Genomic DNA, 27,428 nt, shown 5'->3' with positions numbered 1-27,428 from the left:
ACTGGTACCTGTGGAAAGTGTCCTCCCTGTGATAGGGCTCCAGAAAACCTGCCTTCTCCTTTGTGGACAACCTTTTCTAAACATTACTTTTCAGTGTCTTAGGGCAGGAATTGCTAATCTAGGAGTTCTGTGAAGGGTTTTCAGGGGATCTGTGAACCCCAGGAAATTATAAAATGTTACTTTATATGAGTTTTTTCTGGAAAAATGTTGTAAGAGGTTTCAGAGAGGTCTGTGACCCCTCCCCTCAAAGTAACCGAAAAATATCTGGAAAATCTCTCAGATATTTGGAAATTAAATAACATACTTTCAAATAATCTCTGGGTCAAAAGGGAAATATAAAAATATATTTTGAATTAAATAAACATGAGAATATACCATATCAAATTTCCTGGGATGCAGTTAATTTAGGGAAATACATAGCATTAAATGCTTATATGGGGGGCAAAAGAAAAAGGTCCCAAGTTACTGTTCAAATATTCCACCTCAAGAAACTAGGGCAAAAGAAGACAAATTAAATCCATAGCAGTTTGATTTTCTTTTTTAATTTTATTTATAATTTTCTTTGGCTGAGTTGGGTCTTCGTTGCTGCACGCGAGCTTTCTCTAGTTGTGGTGAGCGGGGGCTACTCTTTGTTGCAGTGCACAGGCTTCTCACTGTGGTGGCTTCTCTTGTCGCAGAGCACGGCCTCTAGGAACGTGGGCTTCAGTAGTTGTGGCACGCGGGCTCAGTAGTTTGACTCGCGGGCTCTAGAGCTCAGGCTCAATATTTGTGGTGCACGGGCTTAGTTGCTCGTGGCATGAGGGATCTTCCCAGACCAGGGCCCAAACCCGTGTCCTCTTCATTGGCAGGCAAATTCTTAAGCACTGTGCCACCAGGAAAGCCCCCCCCTCCAATAGCAGTTAACAGAAGGAAATAATAAAGATGAGAGCAGAAATCAAAGAGTTGAAAACAAAACCAATAGGGAAAAATCAATAAAAACAAAACCCTGTTCTAGAATTATATGTGACTTTTATAAAGTCAATGTACATGTAGGGGAAGAAAGACTTTCCCTCCACCCTTCTAGGTTTGATGGCTGGGTCTATGAAATAAACTGACAATAGGCAAGTTAACAGGAGAAAAAGAATACAGATTTATTAATTTTTTAATATTGTGTATGTGCATTAGGGCATCACAGTATTAAAATAAGTGAATTCCCAAAAAGGGATGAATTTGAGAGCTTCTATACCCTCATAATAAGGAAGCCTATTCCCCGTGTTGTACAATATATCCTTGTAGATTATTATACCTTAGAGTTTGTACCTCCTAATCCCCTACACCTATATTGCCCCTCACCCCCACTGGTAACTATTAATTTGTTCTCTGTATCTGTGAGTCTGCTTCTTTTTTTTTTTTTTTTTTTTTTTTTTTTTTTTGTGGTACGCGGGCCTCTCACTGTTGTGGCCTCTCCCGTTGCGGAGCACAGGCTCCGGATGCGCAGGCTCAGCAGCCATGGCTCACGGGCCCAGCCGCTCCGCGGCATATGGGATCCTCCCAGACCGGGACACGAACCCGTATCCCCTGCATCGGCAGGCGGACTCTCAACCACTGCGCCACCAGGGAGGCCCGAGTCTGCTTCTTTTTTGTTACATTCACTAGTTTGTTATAGTTTTTAGATTCCACATATAAATTATATCATACAGTATTTGTCTTTGATTTATTTCACTTAGCATATAGATGTTTCACTTCTGTTAATTCAAAACGTCTATAAACCGTATCTTTGCCAAGAACCCTATTTAGTTGGGAAATCTAATGTCTAACTGTAATCATTCTAATAACCTTAAAAGAGTAACAGTAATGACAAGGAATATTGCACTCCGGGGAGTTTAGATCCTCTTCCTTCCTTTCTTAAGCGTACAAATAAGATGCTTCAAGAAAATATTAATAGTTTGGAGTTTAGTTACAAATCAGTGAGAGAAATTCTTTGTAGTCTTGTGAAGATTTCTGTGTGCTCATTTGGAAAAGTCTCAAGGTATATTATTAGGCTAGAAAAAGAAGGTGAAAATATTACATTTAGTTGTCCCACCTGTAAATAAGATAGATATATAAAATAAATGCTGTTTTATAAAGGCTTTTCTGTTTCTTTTTCCTTTTTAAAATAGAAGACCACAAGAAAGTGTTAGTGTGTGACCCTGGAGGACTGGACTAAGGATGTTTCCCGGAGAACTTTTGTTTTTCAGTTTATACTTTCCAGTTAGCTCTGTTTCACTGTTTACGATACACAGGTTTTAAACAGAAGAAAGAATTTAATTAGCAGCCAAAGGGATTGATCACAATCAGTGGGGCTGAGGAGGCAGGTGCAAGTGGCTTAAAAGCCAACAGAAGTCTGGTAGATGTTTGAAGCAGTTTTAGTTGCAGACTTTGGTTATATCACCGGGAAGTGGCACCTTCCGCCCAGGGCCTCTAATTCTAAGCACTCTGCCCTTTCGGCCTTGCTTATATGCCCGGATTCCTGGATACTGGGAGACTAGAGACTGACTGAATGCTCTGGCTTTCCTAGAATTCCTGTGAGCCCATCTAATATCCTTGAAACTCTAACCTCAACTCTAGATCATGCCAGCCCTTGCAGGATGTAGTGAGGGCTTTGGCCTTCACTCTCAGTGAGAGGGAAGCCTTTTCATGGTTGAACACTGAAGGAGGAAATCTAACTCTAAAGGAAGGATTGAAATGCAAAAAGAAATAGTAAGCACAAACAATTGGTAAATATGTAGGTAATTCTAAGCCTTAGCTGCATAAAATAAGAAATAATAGTGACTGGTTTGGGACAGGCAAACAAAAAGAACCCCCTAAAATACAAGTCCACATCAAAGCTTACAATGAGGAAGGGATAATGAATTTGAAACCATTCTAAAATGCTTGTGTTATTCAGGAGGACCGTAAAGCCATAGATACTTTGACTTAAGTTGAGTATGAATTTTAACAATTTAATTATGGCCACTGAAAGAATAGAAATAGAACGTATAAATTCTAAGTTAATTGATGGGGAAAATGGGTAAAAAAAAAAAGGTACCAGTTCAGTAAAAAGTTGAAAAGTAAACAGAATAAAAAGAAGCAAAAAAAAATCATATAAAAAGTTCATAGTAAGATGGATTCCAAATATATCATTGATCACAGTAAATGTAAATAGACTAAACTGGCCTGTGACATTTCTCCAGTTGGATAGAACTAATAATTAAATTTAGTTTTGTGTGATATACCTAGAACATAAGGACATATAAAGAATGAAAGTAAAAGACTGGAGAAAAGATAATTCAGGCAAATAGTAATTAGACAAAAGCTGATATAACTATATTAACAGCAGGCAAAATAGACTCTAAAGCAAAAAGCATTATTAGGGGTTGGGGAGAGGGTGGTCATAAAATGAGAACAAGAACGGTTTACTAGGAGGGTATAAGAATTATGATACACCTTATGACACAGCCTCAGACTAATAAGACAAGGTGGATGGAATTTCACAGAGAAATCGACAAATCCACTATCAGAATGGCAAGTTATGGGGTTAAGGAGGTTAATCAGGCCACCGCAGAATGGCAGAGCTACTCCCTTAAGACTTCTCAAGACGCAGGAGGGAGGAGATATGGGGATGTATGTATATGTATAGCTGATTCATTTTGTGATACAGCAGAAACTAACACACCGCTGTAAAGCAATTATACTCCAATAAAGATGTTAAAAAAAGAAAAAGACTTCTCAGACAATCATAGTCACTTGTGGCAAACACAAACAGAATGACATCGCCAGATTTTGCAAAATAAATTTGTAGTTTAGATAATCATTGCTCTCAATCAGGTAATTAACCTTTTTTTTTTCTGGTTTGACATTATAAACAGTGCTATTAAGATTAATATTTAGAGAGAGCCTCATTAGCTTGGAGCTCAATAATATATTGGTTTGGCCAAAAAGTTCCTTCAGGTTTTTCCATCAGATGTTACAGAAAAACCCAAATGAACTCTTTGGCCAACCCAATAATTTTATATTATTAAGACTAGTTAAATTGAAAGTTACCTTTAGACTATATATAAAGAACTTCTTTGCTATGAAAATTAATAATGCATACAAGATTATAGGTTTAATTGCATTAGAATTTATATCTCAAAAACTGTGAAAGTACTCGTCTATATACAAATGTATAAACTACTAATTATTTTTTAAAATTTTATTGACTAGCTTAGGCCTTAATAGTGGGATTCTGATATTTTAGTTTGTCTATATCCCTAAGGGTAATAAACTTATTTCTTTTGGAAATTCTGTGGTTTGAAATTCAATGTGTATGAAACCTAAATTACCTTGAGTCAAAGGGGTCTTATTCTCTATAATATATGTATATGCAGAGAGTTTTCCTGTTGATTAATAAATTAGTCTTTGTATTCATTATTGGAAAATGGAAAAGGTCAGTATACCTGACAATGAACCGTTCTCTCTTCTTCAAAGAATTAATATACAGACTTATGATTCTAAATTAAATTAACAAGGCCCGTGTTTTAGGAGCCAGTGATCAGTCATGGGTAGGTGGAAACTCCATCTGTTGTTCAAAAGCGTAAGGTTCTTTGAAGAAAAAAAAAAGTAAAAACTCCAAGTGATCCATTCCTAGCAAATTGTGTTTGCCTTCCCTACCCACTGTAGTTATTAAATCCCATGTGCCAGGTGGAGTTTTTGACATAAAGGACAGGAGCTTGGGAAAAGATCTAGAGGAGGTTGATGAGAAAGGTAGGTTGATAAAAGGGTCTTCTAACAGTAATACAGGGTGTCTGAGCAATACAGCTTTGAATTACAAAGCTATATTTGATTCCTGTGTGCTGGTTTTACTCACCTCTTGTCTGTAAACAAGATTTGATTTCAAGCTTTTTAGTTATATGTTAATTGTCCAAAAGGGAACCCATCACAAGTTGTCACCTCTTTGATATCAGGTCTGTGTGAAGGTTTAGTCTGATGTCAAGATGTAACATTACCATTGAATCTATTCTGTAGTTAAATGTACCTGTCCTTATTTTCAGTTAGACAAATATGTAGTAACACCTCTTTTTTTTTATCAAGTAGTCAAATATTTGACAAATCCAACAGTCTGAAATATAAATAAGAACCAGGAAAGAACTAAAAACATCCTTTGAACTTCTAGAATTGATGTCACAGTGTCCATGCACTAAAGTATGAACTTAATTTATGGAGAAGTCTCCTAGCTTGCATGTGGTTAGTCCTCTAGCTTCCCACTTTGCAGCAAGTTAGACCAAGATGAGGGGAAATAAGATCAAAAAGAGGAAACTGACACTTTAAGAATAAGATTAGGATTCTTAAAATCATCAAAATTTAAAGAAAAAGGAAAAGGAAACACAAAATTTCAAAAGATATGGTAACCTAAAGCTGTTTAATGAGTGAAGGGGCAAGCAGCCATATATACCCTACAAAGCTCTGATAGAATTACTTTTAAAATAAAGATGTGTAATAGCACAAAAACACCACTCACTAGTGAACATTTACAAAAGTTAAGTAGAATTTGACTTCTTAAGGTATAAGTTCAGTGTGTCTTATTTATGAAACCAGAAAAGTATTGACATACAGTGTAGCGAGATTTTCGTAAAAATATTTTCTGATAGTTTTAGCACCTAAGAAAATTAATTTTATCTGTCAGGAAAGTTTAGTTAGGTTGACATGCCAGGAAAATGAAGAATTGCTGTGTAAACCTGTGGATTTGTCCTCTGCTATATAGATTTGCAGAAACATGCCTATGTCTGAATTTCAAATACAATTCAATTTCTAATGTATTACAGACTGTATTTAGTATCAGGGATGTTAGACAGTAATTTAATTGTGAATGTGTGTGTGTATATATTTTTAGTGTGATTAATTGGCATGTTATAATAAGATAAGTGATATTTAATTATAATTCTTTTATTCTTTACTCTAAACCAGGTAACCTATGATGAAAGCATTTGATAAGTAAATATAAATAAAAATTATTTTAATCTGTGTCACAGATTAGTAGATCAAAAGGGATTATCTTTTCCAAAAATCTTCTTTTGGGGAAGTAAACAGTTACCAAAGCAGTTTATTTTCTTATATTATCTTAAATCTTTCAGGGATGGAATTGTACATCTTCCATTTTTATAATGGAGGAAATTATCTTGTATAACACTTTCTAAGTGTGTTCTACAAATGAACCTTTTAGATTGTATGGAATTCTACAGTGCTTTTTACTAGTATTCTGGTAATTTTGCACATTATGTAATGCTTCATACTATTTTTTAATATTTTTGCTTTATTCCTTTCTAGTTTTTTTTCTGAGACAAAACTGCTGCACAGACAAATCTGCTTTTCTTTGTTTGTTTTTTTACACAGTTAACACTATAGCGTAAGCACCTCCCATTGTTGTTTGTTCCAGCATGTGAATTGTTTCATATACCCAACTATTCTCTTATTCTTAGACATGTAGTATTTTCCAAGTTCTCTGTTTTATAAATAACATTATCCTTGTGCATATAGCTTTACTATTTTCTTAGGATACATTTCTTATAGTGGGCTATGAAAGGATACAGCAGTTTTGAGGCTCTTGGAATATATTGCTTATCAGCATCTCTTGACCTAGAAAGCGTTTAGGTGAACCATAGAATACACTTAGAATCATTGGCCAAAATGTCCAGGAAAAGTCATATGACATCACTCAGGGATTACAAATAGATTTCATCTCCTGTGTCTAAGAGATTTGTAGTCACTACCTGGAGCACTGTGTTACGAGGCCATAATGGGGCCACAGTTGATTACTGATGTCTTCTCTGTGTGTGGGGGTGGGGGCAGGGGGTGCAATCGGAGAGTTAGCTATTTGCCCTTTATACACTCCATTAGAATAACAACATTAATAATACTTTGCCTTTTGCATGTAATTTTTTTTTTTGCTGTGAACTCCAGAATTGGATAAAAAGCATGCATTAGATCAAAAGAATTTGTTCTAATATAAATATGACATTACATTTTAAAATTTGGTAATTGTAATCCAAATACACTCACCACTTTCAGAAAAATAAGCATAGATATAACCATAACTGAAGGTTCATCAGAGCTTATTTCAAAGTTTTTGTTAAAATATCTGATTTAATATAAAAATGTTTTGACTTGTTTTTATTCAGGAAGCATTGTAGATTAGTATACATTTCGCATTGTTCTGTTTTAAACCTATGAAATTCTAATACATACTTTTTTCCTCGTTTGTTTTACATACGATTGCAAAGAAATATTTAGAAGAATTGTGACCAAATCCATATAAAAAGGAGTTATCCTGTACCCTTGACATTTCTTAGCAGTAATGGAAATTACGGATAAATAGAACACTAGTGGTATTTCCATAATATCTGGAAAGTAACTTAACCGTATGTAACTCATAACTAATCCATAATATATTTTCTTGTTCTTTTTAGACATTCTTCTAAATCACCAACTTTATAATTTCCCCAAAAGTAATTTTCAGTAGATTATCTGAATAGAAATTTAAAGCTCTCATCCAACTCATCTCTTGAATCATCAGTTTTATTTCTTTTACTTGTAGCCCTCAGCTGTGATGTTAGGGCGATCTTGGGGTCATTTCATCTACAAATTAAAAATTATATGAAAAACATTCTTCATGTTAATAGTATAACTTATCATCATTTCAGGACTTTAATCTCAATTGTTTCTCATGCATTGAATTCACACAAAGTTCCTAGTGAGCAGATGTACAGAATTAGAAGTTGTGAAAAATACTTTCTTCAGATAATTAAACTCAAAAACGAAGAGTAAGTCTTATTGTTTGCACATAGGAACCATTTTAATTATTAAGGATTCCTTTAGCCTTTGGAGTCCCTTTCTTTTCGTGTGTGTGTGTGTGTTTTAGAACTCAAATGCTGCTCTTTTGCTTTCTGACATCTTTCCAGGCTATATTAAATAGTGTAACGTGATGCACCAGTATGTACATTTCTCATAGTTTAGAATATTGAATCTCTTACTGCTTTTACCTTTCTAGTTCCCTAGTTCCTAATGCTTCACAGCCAAAACTGTGTTTTTGCACCTCCATACAATTTAATTCATCTCAAATAAGGTGGACTTTGAAAAAGCAGCAATGAGAAACCATTATTCTGGCCCTTCAGTTATTCAACAGATACCTAATGAGCATCTTCTACTTGCTGAACGTACACGTGAATTCGTGAAAAGTAAGTTTTAAGGAGATCAAATGAAGGAAATAGCTTGAGACAGTAAAAGTTAAAATGGCTGAAGATGTGTGGAGGCTTCTGAAATAGAGAATGCCTACTCTGGACAAGATGCTTTCTTAACATAACCAAAAAGGAGCCAAAATAATTTAGTCTGTTCCTCTAGATAGTTTCAGTGGCTTTTGTTTCCAATTCCTCAGTCCTAGTCTGTGCCTGTAGTCCCTCCCCAGTACTGAGGGAGGTAGAGCTTGGAGGAGTGGATTGTAGGGGAAAGGACTAAGCAAAGGAGAAGTGAGAAGAAAATGAGAGCCAGACATAGAATTGTCTGGAGGTAAAAATGGTAATGCCTTGGGACTTCCCTGGTGGTCCAGTGGTTAAGACTCTGCGCTTCCACTGCAGGGGGTACAGGTTCCATCCTTGGTTGGGGAATTAAGATCCCGCAAGCCACGCAGCCAAAAAAAGGTAATGCCTTACATTGCTAAGGCATTTTACAGTTTACAAAGCATACTTTGGTATTGACTCTATTGTTAGTTTCGTGTTACAGATAAATCGAAGCCACAAGTTACTCAGCTAGCAAGTGGTAGAGAAAAGTCTAGATTCCTAAGTCTAGTGTTCATTTAATTGCAGACATTCTAGGAACAATAGGAGAATGGATAAAACGAACTCAGATAAATTCATACAATGGAATATCACACAGCAATAAAAAGGAATAAACATGGGTGAAAACCAGTAACATTATGCTGAGTGAAAAAAGCTTTACATTCATATACCCAAAAAAACTTTATGTAAAGATATAGAATAGATAAAGCTAATCAGTGAGATGAAGTCAATGGTAACAAATATAGTGATGTCTTCAAGTTATTTTGAGATGCATCAAAAATATAAAATGGGGGCTTCCCTGGTGGCGCAGTGGTTGAGAATCCACCTGCCAATGCAGGGGACACGGGTTCGATCCCTGGTCTGGGAAGATCCCACATGCTGTGGAGCAGCTAAGCCCGTGCGCCACAACTACTGAGCCTGTGCTCTAGAGCCCATGAGCCACAACTACTAAGCCCATCTGCCACAACTACTGAAGCCCCCGTGCCTAGAGCCCGGGCTCCGCAACAGGAGAAGCCACTGCAATGAGAAGCTCGTGCACCACAATGAAAAGTAGCCCCTGCTCACCACAACTAGAGAAAGCCCGTGTGCAGCAATAAAGACCCAACACAGCCAAAAATAAATAAATAAAATAAAATGGATAGAGGGATGAATAACATAAGCAAGTGTTATAAAATATTATTATAGAATCTAGGTGTTCAGTATATGGGTGTTCACTGTACAAGTCTTTAAGTGTTCACAATAAAATGTTAGAAAAAATAAACTGTGCCTTTTAGTGGTTTTGAAAATATGTGTGAGCAAAAATAAAAATTTTTTCCCAAGAAGAAGGCAGCGGAAGCTGGTAAAAGACTGAATAATATGTGAAATAGTGTCTTTGGAACTCATTAAAAATATCTTTCCCTACTGTCTGTGAATGTAGCCCCACTTAAAAGCCAAGACTTATCAAACCAGAAGAGTGGGGTTGAGTGGGAAGTGGGATGGAGGACCTTTCTGGAGTGATGTGGTTAACGTTACACAAGTAAAGCACTTTACCAAATCTCAGTGAATTGTACACTAAATGTCTGCATTTCATCACATATAAATTTTACCTTAAAAGTAAAAAAAAAAAAAACCGTAAGTAAATATTGAATTCCAGTTAATTAGACACATGCTTAACTGTTTTGGGGTTAAGTATACTGATGTCTAAAACTTACTTTGAAATGAATCAAAAATATAAAATGAGTTGAAGATAGGTGATAGGTATGTGATATAAAACAAATTGTAGAGTGTTAATTGTGAAGTCTAGGTTATCCATATATGGGAATTCACTATATAGTTTTTATAACTTGAAGGAGAAGAAGACAAGGAACTAAGTAAGAGTCCAGGGTGTTGAAGCAATCATCTCTATACATATTGAATTGATTAAGAGTGTTTACAGGAGTAAGTAGCAGTGAGCACACCTAGGGCCCAGATCTTGGTCTCTAATACCACTTCCCACTAAAAGAAACCAGAACTTTTTGGAAACATGGCAGATGCCAGATAAAAGTATTGTTAACAATGTAAATTTATGAAGTCGATGACTGAACTGAGGTTTCATAAAAGAGTAGCGCTATGCTTAGGAACTATCCACTGAAATGGGACAAAGGGCCATAATGTATGTATGATTCAGAAAAAAAATGCATATACGTGTGTGTGTGTGTGTGTGTGTGTGTGAAAGAGAAGGAAAGACTACAAATAATAAAGCAAATGAGATAAAATGTTAGCAGTAGGTAAATCTGAGTAAAGCATAAATGGGTGTCCTTGCACTATTTTTATTTTTGTAACATTTTGTAAGTTTGAAATTATTTTCCTCAAAAAGTTTATGACAGGAGTGGTGCTTTAGAGAAACAGGGTGATCCACTTAGCTGAGGTGTTGGACTGATTCTGTTCTATGCTGTCAGGCCAAGATAAGCAGCATATTGTTTTTGTTTCCAATCTTCTAGTGTTATATTTTCACTTTGATGTTTAAATTTTGTTTTTTGGTTTTGGCACAGTGATATTTCATTTTTAGTTCTTTTATATTATCATTGTTTTGCTCCTGTAACTATAGTATTTTCTTCATTGAACTTTGTAGATCTATTTAACTGAGCCATCTAATCTTAACCTTAGTTTTCACTAGGCTCTCAAGGTATTCATTGATAACCCTTGTAGTGTGGGAATTTTTATTTCTATACTTTTTAAAAAACAGCTTTATTAAAATATAATTCACCTATTTCAAGTGTAGAAATCATTGTTTTTTAGTATATTCACAATCAACTTTAGAACATTTCATCACCCCAAAAAGAAACCTCCTACCCATTAGCAATCACTCCCCATCTACCCCTCTTCCAATTACTAATCTACTTTTTGTCTCTGTGGATTTGCTTATTCTGGATATTTCATGTAAACGTAATCATTTAATATGTGGCCTTTTGTACATGGCTTCTTTTTACTTTCAAGGTACTTCCATGTTGTAGCATGTATCAGAACTGCATTCCTTTCTTTTTGCTGAGGAACATTCCATTGTATGGATATACTACATCTTATTTTTATTTATCCATCTCTCAGTTGGTTGACATTTGGGTTGTTTCAATTTTGAGGCTGTTATGCTATGGAATAATGCTTCTGTGAATAGTTGTATACGTTTTTATTTCTTTTGTGTATATATATCTAAGAGTCGAATTGCTGGGTGTATTTTCACTCTGTTTACCTTTGAGGAACTGCCAGGCTGTTTTCCAGAGCGTCTGCTCCGTTTTAAAATCCCACCAGCAATGCACAAGAGTTCCAGTTACTCTACATCATGGCCAACATTTGTTATTATCTGTCTTTTTTATTATAGCATCCTAATAGGTGTAAAATGGGCCTCTCTATACTTTTAAACCCTAAAACTATGATCAATTATTATCAATAAAATAACCTCCATCCTTTTCTAGCAGTGAGCCTGTCTCTTTATTAAATATGGAATACATAAAATAAGTGGAAATAAGATAGTATCAGAAAGGTTCTTTTCTTTTCCCATTTCTTTGTTAGCACTATAAAATTATTTGCAGAGAATCTCAAGAGAAGTAAGAGAGATTGGATTTTTAAAAATTGTACAGCTAGAACTCATAGTTTTTAAATGCCTACTATAGACAGGTACATATTTAGCATCTAACCCCTGAGTCTACCATAACCATTGATGCCACTGACCATTGCCACTCAAGTCTCCAAAGTGGCTTCAGGAGCTTTTCCCCACCCTCACCATAGCTCGGAGCCCATCATCTGCTGTCTCCTGGGAGCTCAGAGCTTCTATTAGTATTAGTTTACCACCTTATAGATTAAACTGGGCTATATGGGCTCATCTGAGGTCTAACCATTGATTTTTAACATAGTTTCTACAGGAAAAATATGGCTTTTCTTTTTTCAGCCTACTAACTTACAAATGACCATTTAGGATACAACCTGATTGTAATTTGGTAACTATCTGTCCATGAGGAAAGGCAAAATAAGTTGGAGTTATTTAACCTAATGTCAGAAAACTTTATGTTGACTTAAAGCCATCATCATGGATGATAACTTCAATGAAGGATTATTCTCTTTATTTTAATTGCAGTTTTTTATGTTTTTAAATTGTATTTTGTTGCCATAAGTAGGAATTGATAAAGTGGGATTTGAATTTAATTTTGAAAATTTATGTGTGTGTATCAAAGGAGAGTAGAAAGAAAAACAGTATTTCTTTCTCTCATATTTTATTTTTATCACTATAACAAAGGGAAGATGCTCTTATTTTCACCTCTTCCCTAAAAGGCCAATTTTTCATGTTTGAGGTGTGCATCCATATATATAGTTACTTGCCTCATGTTTTATTTTCCTGATCAAGTTTAATTGACCTTTAAATAATAATTGTTATAGAGGATTGGATTAAAACCTGATTAATATGAGAATCGTTTATAGGTGGATTTTTTTCTTAAATGGAAGTATAATAGTTTTAGATTAATTCAGTAAAAATTCCATGTCCTTTTCCCTAAAATGCATGCATTAGTACCACTCCTACTGATCATCCATACACGGTATAATCCTAAGCAACTTCCTTTTTAATCTATGGAAAAATGAGTGTAATACCCTCTTTTTACCACTCATTTCATTAGGCTATTATGATGGCTGTCAAATGTACATAGGATGTAGGTTTACTTTTATTCCTTCCTCCCTCCCTTTCTTCTTTTTTCCTTCCTTCTCTGCTTTTTTTGAATGGCTTATTTCTCAGTTTTTTAATAGAAAAACTGTTGGCAGAAGGTATTCCCTAGAAATACTATGCTGATGTATCAAAATAACAGAACATCCTGGGCTTTTAGGTCGCACTTGCCTCAGGAGTCCACCAGCTATGAAGTACTGATGAAGGATGTTTTTCCTGTGCAAGACTAATTAGGCTTCCAGGTCCATGGTGTTAAATCTGCAGAGGTACCTGGCTATGCCTAAAGTCCAAAGCTTGACCTGAATTTTTCCAATTAACATTTTCTTTTTCAGGGGACCATGGACTTCCCCCCAGTAAATATGAACTGTCATTTTGGTAATTTGTTTCTGTGTTGAATTCTTGCAGCTCTCCACCCAAGGAGATGCCAGTCAGGTGATTGGACCTCTTACCGAGGGACAGAGAAGAAATGTGGCAGTAGTGAATTCACTCTATAAGTTGCACCAATCGGTAACAAAGGTAACCTTTATTTTAATTAAGTTCTTTTGACTTAATTTCAAGTTCTTCTTTCTTCTTGCCTTACATTTAGACAATAATGAATTATTATTTAATTTTTTGCAGAAGAATACAATGAAACTGTGATGGTAAAATAAGCTGAGGCATGAACTTTCTCGAAACAGTCTTTGATCCTGGCCTCTATTGTTTGTATGACATTTTGTCTGTACAGTTAGTTTAAAACACATGAACTGTAGATCCTCAAGGTTGCTTGGTATAGTTAAGTTTATTGAACAGATGATTTAAAGGTAAATTGTTTGTGTTTTATACCCATTAAACCACATAATTTGGTATCATATGGGTGGTAGTAAATTATAGCAAATCTAGTAATAGTAAGAACTCGTAAGCCCTCTAACATGTCAGAAAGGTTCTACCTTTTACAAAAAAGTGGGGGAGGAGATGCATTAAAAACAGTGAACTCCTATGATATAATCATTGAAGACTATTGATGAGTAAAAAATATTTTTTTTGCTATTGATCTACTACTTCTTAAAAAATGACTGAATTTTAACTTGTTTGCCTTTATATATTATGTCTAAGATGAACTGTAAACATAATTATTAGGAAAGCAACACTTTCATCCCCTTCTTTGATTCTTGAGTTGCTTGTGTTTGCTCTCTATTAATGATTTTCAAAATATTTGGTAAGTAGAGAGATAGTTAGAAGACCTGAAAAAACCAAAGGTTAGATGATGTTCTTAAAACCTTGACCTCTAAATATGAGCTTTTATATGCTAGATTGTATTTTAGAATAATTATAAGTGACAGTTTTTCATTTACTTAAATTTTTTAACAAGTCCTTTTATCAATTAGGGGTTTCCAAAATTTGTATTTTGCACACTAAACAAAATATATTTAAAGGGTTATTAACAGGTAAACCTCAGAAAAGTAAATAACAAAAGTAAATGAAAAGAATATATGATATATTTTCCATTTCCTTTAATTATTACTCTAAAGAACCACAAGCAATGCAAAGTTGTGTTTATTTAGCCTGATTTAAATGTCTTTATTGATCATTTCAGAATTTTCATAATGTTGGTATTGATTTGTAAAAAGGGAAACATTTGACACTTGTTAAAAATTATAGTCAGCCTACAAAGGGTGATTTTTTTTTTTAAGAAATAAGTAAATATGGCTTTAAACTGACTTTTTCAAGTTAAAACTTTATAATTAAGGAAAGCTAGCTATTAGAATTCTTAATGTTTCAGTTATTTGAAGTAGATATTTGCTTTATACAGGAAAACATTTTTAAACCTATCCTAGCTACTAAATACTAATGGACTTTTAAAACATGTATGAGACACTACTCTAAAGTAATGATAATATTTTATATGTGGCTTGTGGAAACAGTTTTATCATGTGATGATCAAAATGAGTATTTATAAAAATAAATAACTTAAGCAAAACTATAACTGGATTTGTCCTAGGTGGTTTCCAGTCAGAGCTCATTCCCACCAGCAGCTGAGCAAACTATAATTTCAGCCCTAAAGGTAAAAGAATGTAATTTAATCTTTGACTCTATAGATCGGAATAGGTTTTAGAGTTACTTGTTTGGATGAGTGGGAGATGTCACATTTTAAAAATAATTCAGAATCTTCTCCATATGCCAAAAGTAGCATGTTGATGATTATCCTAAAGAGAGAGGCTACATGTGTGTTTATATTTTTCTAGAATTTAAAAATAGACCCTGTTGGTGTCTACAGATTGTGTTGCACTTATGATAATTGTATCATAAGCAAGAGAAGCAAGAGAGTTATAAGTATTCACTGTGTCTTAGGGCAGTGCAGCCCAGTATTATCCCAGTAAAGCAGTGGTTCTCCACCAGGGCGATTTTTGTCGCCTATGGGACATTTAACAATATCTGGAAACATTTTTTTTTTTTTTTTTTTTGTGATACTCGGGCCTCTCACTGTTGTGGCCTCTCCCGTTGCGGAGCACAGGCTCCGGACGCGGAGGCTCAGCGACCATGGCTCACGGGCCCAGCCGCTCTGCGGCATGTGGGATTCTCCCGGACAAGGGCACAAACCCGTGTCCCCTGCATCGGCAGGCAGACTCTCAACCACTGTACCACCAGGGAAGCCCTGGAAACATTTTTGATTGTCATGACCTGGAGTGGGGTGCTCCTGGCATCGAGTGCCAGGAATCCTGTCAAGCATCCTGCAGTGTACAAGCCAGCTCCCCACAGCACAGAATTATCAGGCCCAAAAATGTCAGTTATGCCAAGGCCTGGAAACTCTACTAAGGCCACATAGTAAAATAAAGACTCTGGAGCTCAACTGCCTGTGTATGAATCCCATCTCAGCTATTTAACTAGCTGTATGACCTCGGACAAGTTAATAAGTTTTCTCTTGCCTCAGTTTCTGCACCTATTGATATAAAATGGTACAGTGTACCTACACAAAGGTAGTAAATGTCAACTATTAGATTGAATTTAGATCACTTGGGTAGAGTTAAGAGAGAGAAAGAGGGAAGGAGAAAGAGAGATTGTCTACCACCAGTAAACTCCAAGGAGAAATATTTAGAGAGTAAAGAGGATACAAAGAAAGAACAATCATTGAGGAAGAAAATTGGGAGAGGACAGTGTCACAAGTCCTGAAGGAGAAGGGAAATTCCGAGGTCAGGTGCTGTCCATGGGTGACATGGATGGGGATTTAACAGGCTGCAAAACTTAAGGACACTAAATTCATATATGAGGTAGGAGGAGACAGTCTGTTTTCCTCCAACATAGAAAAAGTACACTTGGGGGCTTCCCTGGCGGCACGGTGGTTGGGAGTCCGCCTGCCGATGCAGGGGACGCTGGTTCGTGCCCCGGCCCGGGAGGATCCCACATGCCGCAGAGCGGCTGGGCCCGTGAGCCATGGCTGCTGAGTCTGCGCGTCCGGAGCCTGTGCTCCGCAACGGGAGAGGCCACAGCGGTGAGAGGCCCGCGTACCACAAAAGAAAAAAAAAGAAAAAGAAAAAGTACACTTGGATGTTTTCTCTGAATCCTTTTCTTTTTCCCAATGTACTTATCTCATTATGATGAAGTAGTATTAGAGCTGCCATAGTAAAAATAATTGTTTTTAGTAAGAGTTGTCCAGTTTATTGATAATCAAAAAATACTGTAAAGGGCTTCCCTGGTGGCGCAGTGGTTGAGAGTCCGCCTGCCGATGCAGGGGACACGGGTTCGTGCCCTGGTCTGGGAAAATCCCACATGCCGCGGAGCGGCTGGGCCCGTGAGCCATGGCCACTGAGCCTGCGCATCCGGAGCCTGTGCTCCGCAACGGGAGAGGCCACAACAGTGAGAGGCCCGCGTACTGCAAAAAAAAAAAAAAAAAAAAAAAATACTGTAAAATCGGGCCAATAAGACAAACCAAAAGGTTTGTTTTATTCTTGCTTCCAGGCAGGGAATACATGTGGTTTTTTTTTTTTTTCCAATATATAGTTCCTCATTTGTCTTTATTTTCTGGCCATAGCTGTCAAACAGTTTTTGGTCACTACCCAAGATAAATAACATTTTACATTGTACCCCATACATACTATATAAGCATTTATAAATATATACACATATATAATTGTATATATATATAGAATATGCATCTATACACGTGGTTTGAGAAAGTCCATTCTGGAGGTTAAGAGAGAGTTGCTTACACTTTGCTTGATGATGAAAGTCTCCTGGAGAAGTCAAAAATAGAAGTTCTTCAGACACTGTAATTCAGTGTTGGGTAGACTTTCTGAATCTGTATTTTTAACTTACAATAAAGGTTATTCCTCATATTAGTCACTTTAGGCCGGGGGTTGAGGCCAGTGCAGGGGAAATTGCCCTCATCTTGAGCTGTGGCCTTCACTCTGAGGTTTGCTCACCAGGACTGGTGTCTGATGTTGCTGGGCACCGCAGTTAGCTGAGGCTTCGCCAGTTTTGTCTTTGAGAACTGGGTAAGAGATGACTACCGGTCTGTTCACAGCCCTCCTGCAGTGACCCTGTCAATTAGAGACCGAATTTCTTATGTTAACAGACCTCAGTGAAACAGTTTTGGCCTTGCTTTTTAACTAAATTTCATTAAAAATCTTTATGGCATAATAAGTGAAGAACAAACAGAATCCTCTGACTTGAAGAAAAAAAAGAGAATCTTGAATTTTCATAAAATTGTAGGAAACTTAGTGCATCACTTTGAATTAGAATGTTACAGTGCATAAGTGCAACCCAAGAACCAAAAATCTGTATGCTTTTATTATTTGATGGAAAAAATATTAAACATACTTTTTTTTTTTTTTTTTTTTTGCGGTACGCGGGCCTCTCACTGTTGTGGTCTCTCCCGTTGCGGAGCACAGGCTCCAGACGCGCAGGCTCCGGACGCGCAGGCCCAGCGGCCATGGCTCACGGGCCCAGCCGCTCTGCGGCATGTGGGATCTTCCCGAACCGGGGCACGAACCCGTGTCCCCTGCATCGGCAGGCGGACTCTCAACCACTGCGCCACCAGGGAAGCCCTAAACATACTTTTTTACTTACTAAAAAATATAGGTAGACACATAATAGTCTCCTCTACCTTGTTGAGATTTTATCCAAAATTAAATGTTACTTTAGGTTCAAAGTTCATCATCTCATATTACAAGCATTATCTCCTATGTCATGGATGACATAATTAATATTAATGATTATACATTTAGAATCATTTCATTATAACCACCTCAGCTATAAGTAGCATTAAAACACCTTAGCCCAATAATTCTGATCCATTTGTTACTGAGATCATCTTGTGCAGATAGTATACTATGAAGTTTATATATGACAGTTCTCCCTTATTGTGTGGGTTTGATGTTCTATATATGGGAATATTCTGCATTGTTGAGGCTTCAGTATTTTTGTAATCTTTGCTGTTTTAGGCAAGCACTTCCCTGCTTTGTAAAAAGCTTATGAAATATAATCTAGTATCCTTTCTCAGTTTCCTGTGGTAGCTACTAACCCTCTACCCATCCTTTACATGAAGGCATTCCCCACAATGCTCTCTTCTCGGTTTTATATTTTCCATAAGTGGGAAACCTCACCCAGCTGTAAAGTTCTCTGTGTACACCATCATATCATAATACAGATAGAGGCAGTTTTATTTCTTCCTTTCTGGTCTTGATGCCTGTTTTCCATGCCTTGTTTCACCTGCTAGGCTAGGACCTCCAGTACTGTGTTGCCTAGAGCAGGTGAGAGTGGACTTGTCTACTTGTTCCTGACCTGGGGGAAAGCACTCAGTGTTTACTACTTAAAGGAGGATATTTTAAACAACTTCTTTACTATTCCTGGTTTACTGAGACTTTTAAAAATTGTAAATGGTGCTGTTTCATCAAATAGCTTTTTCTGTATAGAATGATCATACAGTTTTACCTCTTTATTCTGTTAATAAAATACAGGAATTTATTTTCAAATATCAAACCAACCTTGATCATGATGTATTAGCCTTTTTATGTATTCTTGGATTTGATATACTTAATTTTTGTTAAAGTGGTCATAAGGATATTGGTATATAGTTTTCTCTTTTGTAATTCTTTGTCTGGTTTTGGAAGTGTTTCCTCTTTTTCTATTTTCTGAAAGAATTTGTGTAGAATTTGTATTGTTTTCTCCTTAAATGCTTAGTAGAATTCACCAGTGAAGCCATCTGGGCCTGTAGTTTTTTTGTAGGATGTTTATAACTACAAATTTAATTTGTTTAATAGATGCAGGACTATTCAGGTTATCTTTTTTCTGGAGTGAGCTTTGATACTTTGTGACTTAAGGTATTTGTCTGTTCATCTAAGTTATCTAATTTGTCAGAATAATGTACATAATATTCTCTAACTGTCCATTTAATGTCTATAGGACCTATAGTGATAACTTCTTCATTTTTTATACTGATAATTTGTGTTCTCTTATCTTTTTTTTCTTTATCAGTCTAGCTGTGGGTTTATCAATTTCATTGCTCTTTTCAGAGAACCAACTTTTGGCTTTATTAATTTTCCCTACTGTTTGTCTTTCTAGTTCACTGATTTCTGCTTTTGTCTTTTTTTACTTCTTATTTTGGATTTTCTTTGCCTTTTTTGTTTGTTTTTTTGAGACCTTACACCATTGGTGTTTAGACCCCCCACCCCCCCCAAAATTTAAGTTGTAAATTTCCCTCTAACTTCGTTATGTTGCACTTTTATCTTCATTCAGTTTGAAGTATTTTCTATTTCCTTTGTGATTTCTTCTTTGATTCATGTTTTTTTCTTTTAATTTCTAATTTTTTATGGTATTTCTAGATATCTTATTGTTTTCTTTTTTAAATCACTTTTTTATTGAAGTATAGTTGATTTACAATGTTGTGATACTAATTTCTAATTTAATTCTCTTACCATCAGAAAACATATTCTGTATGATTTCAGTCCTTTTAAATTTATTGAGTATTACGGCCTAGCATGTGGTCTGTCATGATGAATGAACCATGTGTGCTTGACAAAAACATGTAATCTTCAGTTGTTTAGTATCATTCTGTAAATATCAGTTAAGGTGTAGTGATGTGTTCAGATTTTATATGATATGCCTCTACTGCTATTTTATGTAGTTCTATCAATTGCTGAAAGATGGGAGTTGGAATTTTCTATGATTGTGAACTTGCTTATATCTCCTTTTCATTCTGTTGATTCTTGACTCCTCCGTTTTGAAGCTCTATTACTAGTTGTGTTGAAGCTCTGTTATATTAGTATTTATCATTTTTATGCCTTCTGATGAACACCCTTTGTCATTATGACATATCCTTTAGCTTTAATACTTATTGTCATGCATTGTTTTATCTGATATTAATTTAACTACTCTATCTTCTACTGTCCATTTACTTTCAACTCCTCTGTGTCTTTATTTTTTTCAATACATCTCTTGAAGACAGTATACAGTGGGTCTTGCCTTTTTTCTGTTCTGATAATCTCTGCCTTTTAATTGGAGTGTTTACTCCATTAACATAGTATATTATCAATAAGGTTTTATTTAGGTATATAGTTTTATTATTTGTTTGTCCCCTCTGTTTTATTTCCTCTTTTCCACCTTTTCTGCCACCTTTTGGATTATTTGATGATTAATTATTTTTTAAAATTTCATTTTAATTTATTGCTTAGATTTTCACCTATACCTCTTCCTCATTTTCTTCTTAGTTCTTCTGTGGATGTATGCATCCTCAACTTTCCACAGTCTTTCAGAGTTAATATTGTACTGTGTCACCTAAACTATAGAAACTCTGCATTTACTGAAGTACATGTACATCTCATTGCACGTAGTGTGATTTTTTTAGTTTAACATTTCCATTTTGGTTCTCCTTTACATTTTCAGTCACTCTGCTGAGATTTCCTATTACTTTATTTATTATGGGCATTTCTTTCTCTGTCTCACTGAGGTTCTTGCCTGATAATTGTAGAGTCTGGATCATTTCACAGTTGGCAGCTATTGATTGTCTTTCCCTTTAGAATTGACGACATCTCCTAGCTTTTTGTATGTAGTCATTTTAATATATCCTAGACAATGTGAACGTTGTGTTGTATAGACTCAGTATTTTTATATATTGCTCCTAAAAATGTTGACCATTGCTTTAGCAGTTAATTAACTTGTTTAGACTCAAACTGTGCACTGTCAAACCTGCAGTTGGCTGTGTCTCAGATCTCAGTATAGTTCTTTAAGCCTTAGTTGCAAGCCATTTGTAGTTTGCCTTGCACATGCATGGTCAAGTCAGCTGAAGACTAGTGCTGAGTTCACGCATAGAAAAATAGGCTTTCTTCTTCTCTGGCTCTCTCCTTTCTGAGGTTCCCCTCTCACTCTCCAGCAGCCCTGGTTGAACCAGGGTTCCTTCCCCTTGTTCCTTTGACCTGAAAGACTGCAGGTTTGGTTTGGTTTGGTTTGGTTTGGTTTGGTTTGGTTTGGTTTTTCTCTCAGAGTTTTAGCCACCCAGCCTTGCTACTACCATGACGATAGTCACTCTCAGAGCAGAATCACAAAAAAGGGAAAACTCAGTCTCTTCTGGTTGCTATGTATTTACATACCCCACTAAAATGAATTGCATTTTTCCATCTCCAGAAGCCTCCAGTAGGTTTTTTTGTTTTGTTTTTGGTATTTTTCCATGATTATTTGTAGGACGTCTGTAGTTCGGTACTCACTCCTTCATACTAGCATAGAAAACTTGCCCTTCCTTCTTGAAATCTCCTATTTATTTTCACTGTATTCCAGGATCTCTTCTTACTTCTCTGCCCAGTGGCAACGTATTGATGTAACCAAAAGCTTATTGGAGTCAAATGAACCTAGAAAATCCCAGCTCTTCCACTTGATGGCTTTGGACACCTCCTTAACTTGACTTTAGTTTCCCTATCTACAAATTACCTTAGGTTCCACATCTGTAAGTTAGAGATTTTTGTAATTCTTAGAGGAAGGAATAATTGAGTTTTCAGTGGGATGATTACTCGCGAAGCCCATAGTACAGTATCCAGCGCGTGACCTATACTGAATACATGCTATTACCCCTCTTAATCTGTCAAAGGTTCCTCTTCTGGATGACCTTAAAATGGCATTTGGCCTTATTCTACAAATCATCCTCTGGCATCTCATTGACTCTTTTGGCTTCATCTCCTCTCTTAGAAGCTAAAGACAACCATATCTAGTCAAACCTTGCCAGAAACTACAGCTGTAAAGATCTCAGCACCTACTGGATAGCCCATGTGGATTTCCCTGTAAGTCCTTCAAACTCGTGTCCCAAACTGAACTCATTATTTTCTCCCTCCGTCCCTAAATCAGCCAGCTGCTTCTGCATTTACACATTCAGTTGCTAATGCCACCAAGTCATTAAAGAAAAAAAAATCTGAGTGTACCCTTCAGTCTTTACATTCCATATTTCTCACATCCGGTTCCCAAGTCCTCTGTTGCCTTTCCCAGTGTCTCCACCCTGACTCCTCATCTCTGTTCCTGCTGCCTCCGATTTGGTTCAGGTACTCACCACTTTTCATCTATACTCCTACTGTATCCTCCCGACTTTAGTCTAATTTATCTACTCTGCTGTCCAGCATGATTTTTCCCCAATTCAAAGCTTTAACCACGTTTTTTTTTTTCATTGCTTAAAACCCATTGTTGGTTTCCTAGTCCCTCAGGATCTATTCCCATCCCCTTAGCAGCCTACGCAGAGTACATCTGCTCTCTGTCTCTCCTCCACATAGGCAGCCACCTCATACTCTGTGTTGAACACCTGCAGTTCCCCAAATGCGTCAACTTCCCCAGGCTCCTGTGCCTTTGACATATGGCCGCCACCAGCCTCTCACCCTCCCCCAACACACACACTTGTTTCTTAACCCATTTTGATCTTTGAAATTCAGTTCACGCAACACCGTTTGTGTTTTAAATCCTTTCAGTATAAGTTGGGTGTCTCTCCCACGTCCCCGTAGCACTCTGTAGAGTACTGATATCACTACAACTTGTTACCTTTTGTCACTAGATTGTGAGCTCCCTGAGGGCAAACTGTAAGTGCATACACACACACACACACACACACACACACACACACACACACACACTCTTTCTCTCTTTTTCTGTTTGTTTGTTTGTTTTCGTCCTTTATTTCAGTAAAGAGAGCCAAGGGATTGAGGGGAGAGGGCTTAGAGAGAAAATGCGGAGCGCATGTCTCTCAATCCCGTATACATGTTTATTTTTATCAGAGATTAAGGGCTGGAGATGACGTTTAGGAATTTAATGAATAAGGGTCCTGTTTAACCTTTTCTCACTGATTTCAGTCATTTGTATGAGCCAGAGTCATCCATCTTCATTGTATGTAATCAATACTGAAGCACATATAATATACTTAAAATTTAGATTTTGAATGTTTACTGAGACCCAGTCATATTTTCACACTAGAAACTTATAACTAAGGCCTAGGGTCTTATATAACCTAATTGATAATTATACCTCACAGGAGAACAGTTTCTCAACCTTAGCACTATTGATGTTTTAGGCTGGGTAGTTCTCTGTCGTGGGGGACTGTCTTGTGCACTGCAGGATGTTTAGCAGCGTCTCTGTGCTCTGTCTACTAGACGCTAGTAGCACACCCTTACCTCACCCGGGTCGTGCCAATCAGAAGTGTCTTGAAACATTGCCAGATGTCCTCTGGGGAGCAAAATTGCCCCCAGTTGAGACTCATTGCTGTAGAACTCTAAATAGAAATCTAATCCATGAAAAGGCTAACTGTTCTGCCCTCTAAGAATCACCGATATATTTATTATATTCAGTCTGGTCAAAAGCATATGATGTTGTTCCAATTTTGAAGAATTACTTTTGGTCTTGCCTCCGTCTTTTCAGAAACTTTAAAAAATGTGTTCTGCAAGAGGGAGGGGATATGGGGATGTATGTATACGTATAGCTGATTCACTTTGTTATACAGCAGAAACTAACACAATGTTGTAAAGCAACTATACTCCAGTAAAGATGTTAAAATATATATATAAAGAATAAATGAATGGAAATTAGAAAAAAAAAGTGTGTTCATGTGATCTTTGCTTCATAAGTGGCACTACCCCTCTCTTCTTCTTTCTCTAGGGGTTCATTTGAGCATTAAACTTTTTGAAAATATGAGAAAAGTGGTGGAGTTGAAATTTTTCAGTGCCATGTTCCACATATTTTAAGCTTCAAAAATCATTACTGACAGCAGTTAGAAGAGCAGACTTCTGTTGGGTATTATAGTTAAACTGTATATTTTGAATTTGATATGATGTGAAAACTTTTAGTCAAAACGCTTCTCATATTTCAGATTCTGTGTTTGATCTATTTAAAGTTTGCCTCTCCTTAATTTAATCTTCTTTTCAGGCGGTCCATGTTCTTATGGGAAATGCTGTGCAACCCTTGCTGACTTCCGTGGGAGATGCTATAGAGGCCATCATCATCACTATGCATCAAGAAGATTTTTCTGGGTAACGACTTCCAGCCAAAGTGTTCACTAACCTTCAGTACCTTTGTTTTTCAGTCCCACCTCCACCTCTACTCCCAAGTCTCTACCAGTCCAGAACCTTGTTCCTCTTGTGATGGGGTTGGCCTCCATCCTTATCCTACTTTATTCATTGAGCACCATTAGCAGATTAAATTTTTTCAGTTCTTCTTGTCATCATTTCTCTCCTGTCATTGAAACATGGAACCATTAACATCTGTGAGACTCAGCTTGGCACTTCAGGACATTTGGTACTATCTCCTCTTTGCAATTATATCTTTTTCCTTACTTCTCACAAATAAGCTGTACTTGAGCCTCTGGTATTGGCACGGTATTCCTTGTATAAAATGTCCTGCCTCTGTCACTCTGCTAGTCCGATTCCTGCTCTGGTTCTGAGGGCGAGGTCCTGCCCAACCCCCTGCAGAGATGATTTTCCTTTGTCAGAGTCTTGTGGCAGTCTAATCTGGTCATGTCACTCCTAGCCATAAGCAATTTGGTATTATTCCACAGCTCTTTCATATGTATACTGCTTATCCGTATCATGTGTGTCTTGAGAATAAGAATCATAGTTCCTAGCTTAGTGTTTACTGAAATCTATTTAAGTAAAGTAAAATGGTTTTGACTTAGTGTATTAGAAAACTGTGGAGGATTTGAAATAGTTATTTGCACATGCTTAGTGTGATTTTTTAAAAAAAACTTAACCATACTCTAGAGCTAAATATTCATATATTAGTGTAGATATGTGTTTTTTATTCCTAGTGCATAGTTAGTTACTATTTTTTTTTTTTTTTTTTTTTGGCGGTACGTGGACCTCTCACTGTTGTGGCCTCTCCCGCTGCGGAGTGCAGGCTTCGGACGCGCAGGCTCAGCGGCCATGGCTCACGGGCCTAGCCACTCCGCGGCATGTGGGATCTTCCCGGACCGGGGCACGAACCCATGTCCCCTGCATAGGCAGGCGGACTCTCAACCACTGCGCCACCAGGGAAGCCCTAGTTACTATTTTTTAACTGCTCTGTTTCTTTATGTTCATGTCGTTTAATAGTGTATCTACTTTATTAAATTTCTAGCCACTAGTCTAGCTGTTCGTAGAAAAATTATGTGATTATTACACTGTCTTTTAATTTTTCAAATCATTTATTATTTCCTTTACAAAGTACCTTTTGAAAGGTGAAAAGGTCAGTCTCTATTTTTAATAATGGTATGAAGCACAGAAGGGTTAAGTGGGTTCTACACAAAAATGCTGTAGTATTTGGAGACAGGAATATAAAACTGCTGATTACCAGTATTTGGGAGGAAAGGAATTTTGTTCAGAAATGATCTGAAATGTCCCAGTTAGACCAATCATCAATGCCTCTGAAAAGGAAGCAAAACTGGAGTAATTTTTGAAGGCTTGTTCTAATAAGAGTGGTCAGGTGCTTACTTGAGTAATTGTATTGATGAGCCACAGCTGGTGCCTGCAGATAACACATTAGACATTAAAAGTTGGTTTCCCAAGTAGATATGTTTTTATTAGTCTGCTTAAATACTAGTGAGCCAGATTGGTTCTTTCACTGATAGGTTGCCACAGGTATGCAGCATTATTTTAAGACGTATAACATTGTCCTCAATTTTTTTCCCCAACTGGCCATTAATGGCTCCATTTCAGCTCACCCTCTCTGTACAGCAGACATATGAGGTTCCACTGAAAGTTATTTTCCATACATGGCCGTACAGGAGTGTGGAGCATTCATGGCAAGAATTTTCCCACTTTCTAGAACCTTGTTATTAGTAATTCTGTCACGTCATTTCATATATGTATGGCTTATATGAAATATAAGGTGACATTGGATGAAAGTATTCAGCAAGTGGAATCACTTTTATAGTAGGGCCATCTTCCGGGATCACACTTGGAAAAATAATAATGACTACCTGCCCCTCCAAGCCCTTCACACCTACTCACGGTAAAAGGAATAAATCAGGTTTACCTTCTAGGCCAACCTTATTTGTAGTATGAAGACAGAATCCCCTGCTAATTAAAAAGTAATCCTCAACACAATTTCCTGGTATTTTAAGTGTATTTAGTGGGACCTGTGTGTGTCTTTCCAAATTAGATAAAGCTTAAATTGTAAATGTCTGACATAGTACATTGATTGAAATTCTGTTATTTAATGTAAAATGACTCGTGTCTGATATCAGCTTTGAATGGGAGAGGGAAGTCAGTAACAGGAGGAGGACCCTAGATCCTTGAAGTGGTGGATGAGCACCTCTGAGGAGGGGAGAACACACACTGACCCCAGAACGACTGGTGCCACTTCTCAGGCGTGTGTTTGTTCAGTCCTTCTGCCGTCTGCCTCTGTATGCGGGCTCTCATTACTAAGACCGTGACGTTTCTGCTCACTTTATCAGTTGAGAACCTCTTACTAAAAGGTTTGACGTAACTGGGAAAGCTGAGCTTTAGCGATTGTCAAGCAAGGTTTCTATTCTAGTCAATTTAAGTCAGACTTCTAATCCATGCTGAGAATTGATAATACATATTTCAGAATTTTTCTAATAGATCATTTTATTTTGCTTACATTGACACATGCTTACGGAACCTGGTTTAGTATATCATTTTCTAATCCTCAGGGAAATGATATCACCTAACCAGATTAGAATTCTTGAAACAGTCCTCCAGAGTAGTACCAAGATAATGACAGTGCTTTTTGATAAAGCACAAGATTAGAAAGAGATGGGTTCCTTTTTTTTTCTTTTTTTTAACTTAGCCTTTGGGGCTGACAAAACCTGAATAAAGATAGGCCATGATGGTCTGAGTCTGGCAAAACCAAACCCCACGTGAAGATTGCCATCTCTTACTAAGGCTGTCCCTGTACTCTGTACCAAGCAGCATTCCACCCTATGATATTGCAAACAGCAGTGTTCCACCATGCCCCCTCAATGGCCTTGCCATAGTTAGGACATTCTTTCTTACACCTGAACAAAGTCTCTTCCTGCTGGAACACAG

At 36.8% G+C, this 27,428-nt stretch overlaps 1 protein-coding gene across 8 annotated transcripts in view; it reads left to right on the top strand.

Moving 5' to 3' along the window:
- Window positions 1-27,428, top strand: part of COG5 (component of oligomeric golgi complex 5) — a gene marked incomplete at its 5' end in the record, with an annotated part of 277,186 nt that overhangs the window by 224,320 nt on the left and 25,438 nt on the right. For 6 of the 8 annotated variants that reach the window (XM_079711626.1, XM_079711627.1, XM_079711625.1 and 3 more), the window contains 3 exons: window positions 13,378-13,488; window positions 14,951-15,013; window positions 24,331-24,434. In XM_079711626.1, the coding sequence (XP_079567752.1) occupies window positions 13,378-13,488; window positions 14,951-15,013; window positions 24,331-24,434 (278 nt within the window). The remainder of the gene's footprint in view (window positions 1-13,377; window positions 13,489-14,950; window positions 15,014-24,330; window positions 24,435-27,428) is intronic. The other 2 variants (XM_079711620.1, XM_079711621.1) reach the window with 2 other exon arrangements.

Source organism: Hyperoodon ampullatus (genome assembly GCF_949752795.1).
Source record: "Hyperoodon ampullatus genome assembly, chromosome: 9".
Classification (NCBI taxonomy): Eukaryota; Metazoa; Chordata; class Mammalia; order Artiodactyla; family Ziphiidae; genus Hyperoodon; species Hyperoodon ampullatus.
The sequence above is the reverse complement of the archived record's forward strand: the minus strand, read 5'-3'. Positions and strand labels throughout refer to the sequence as shown.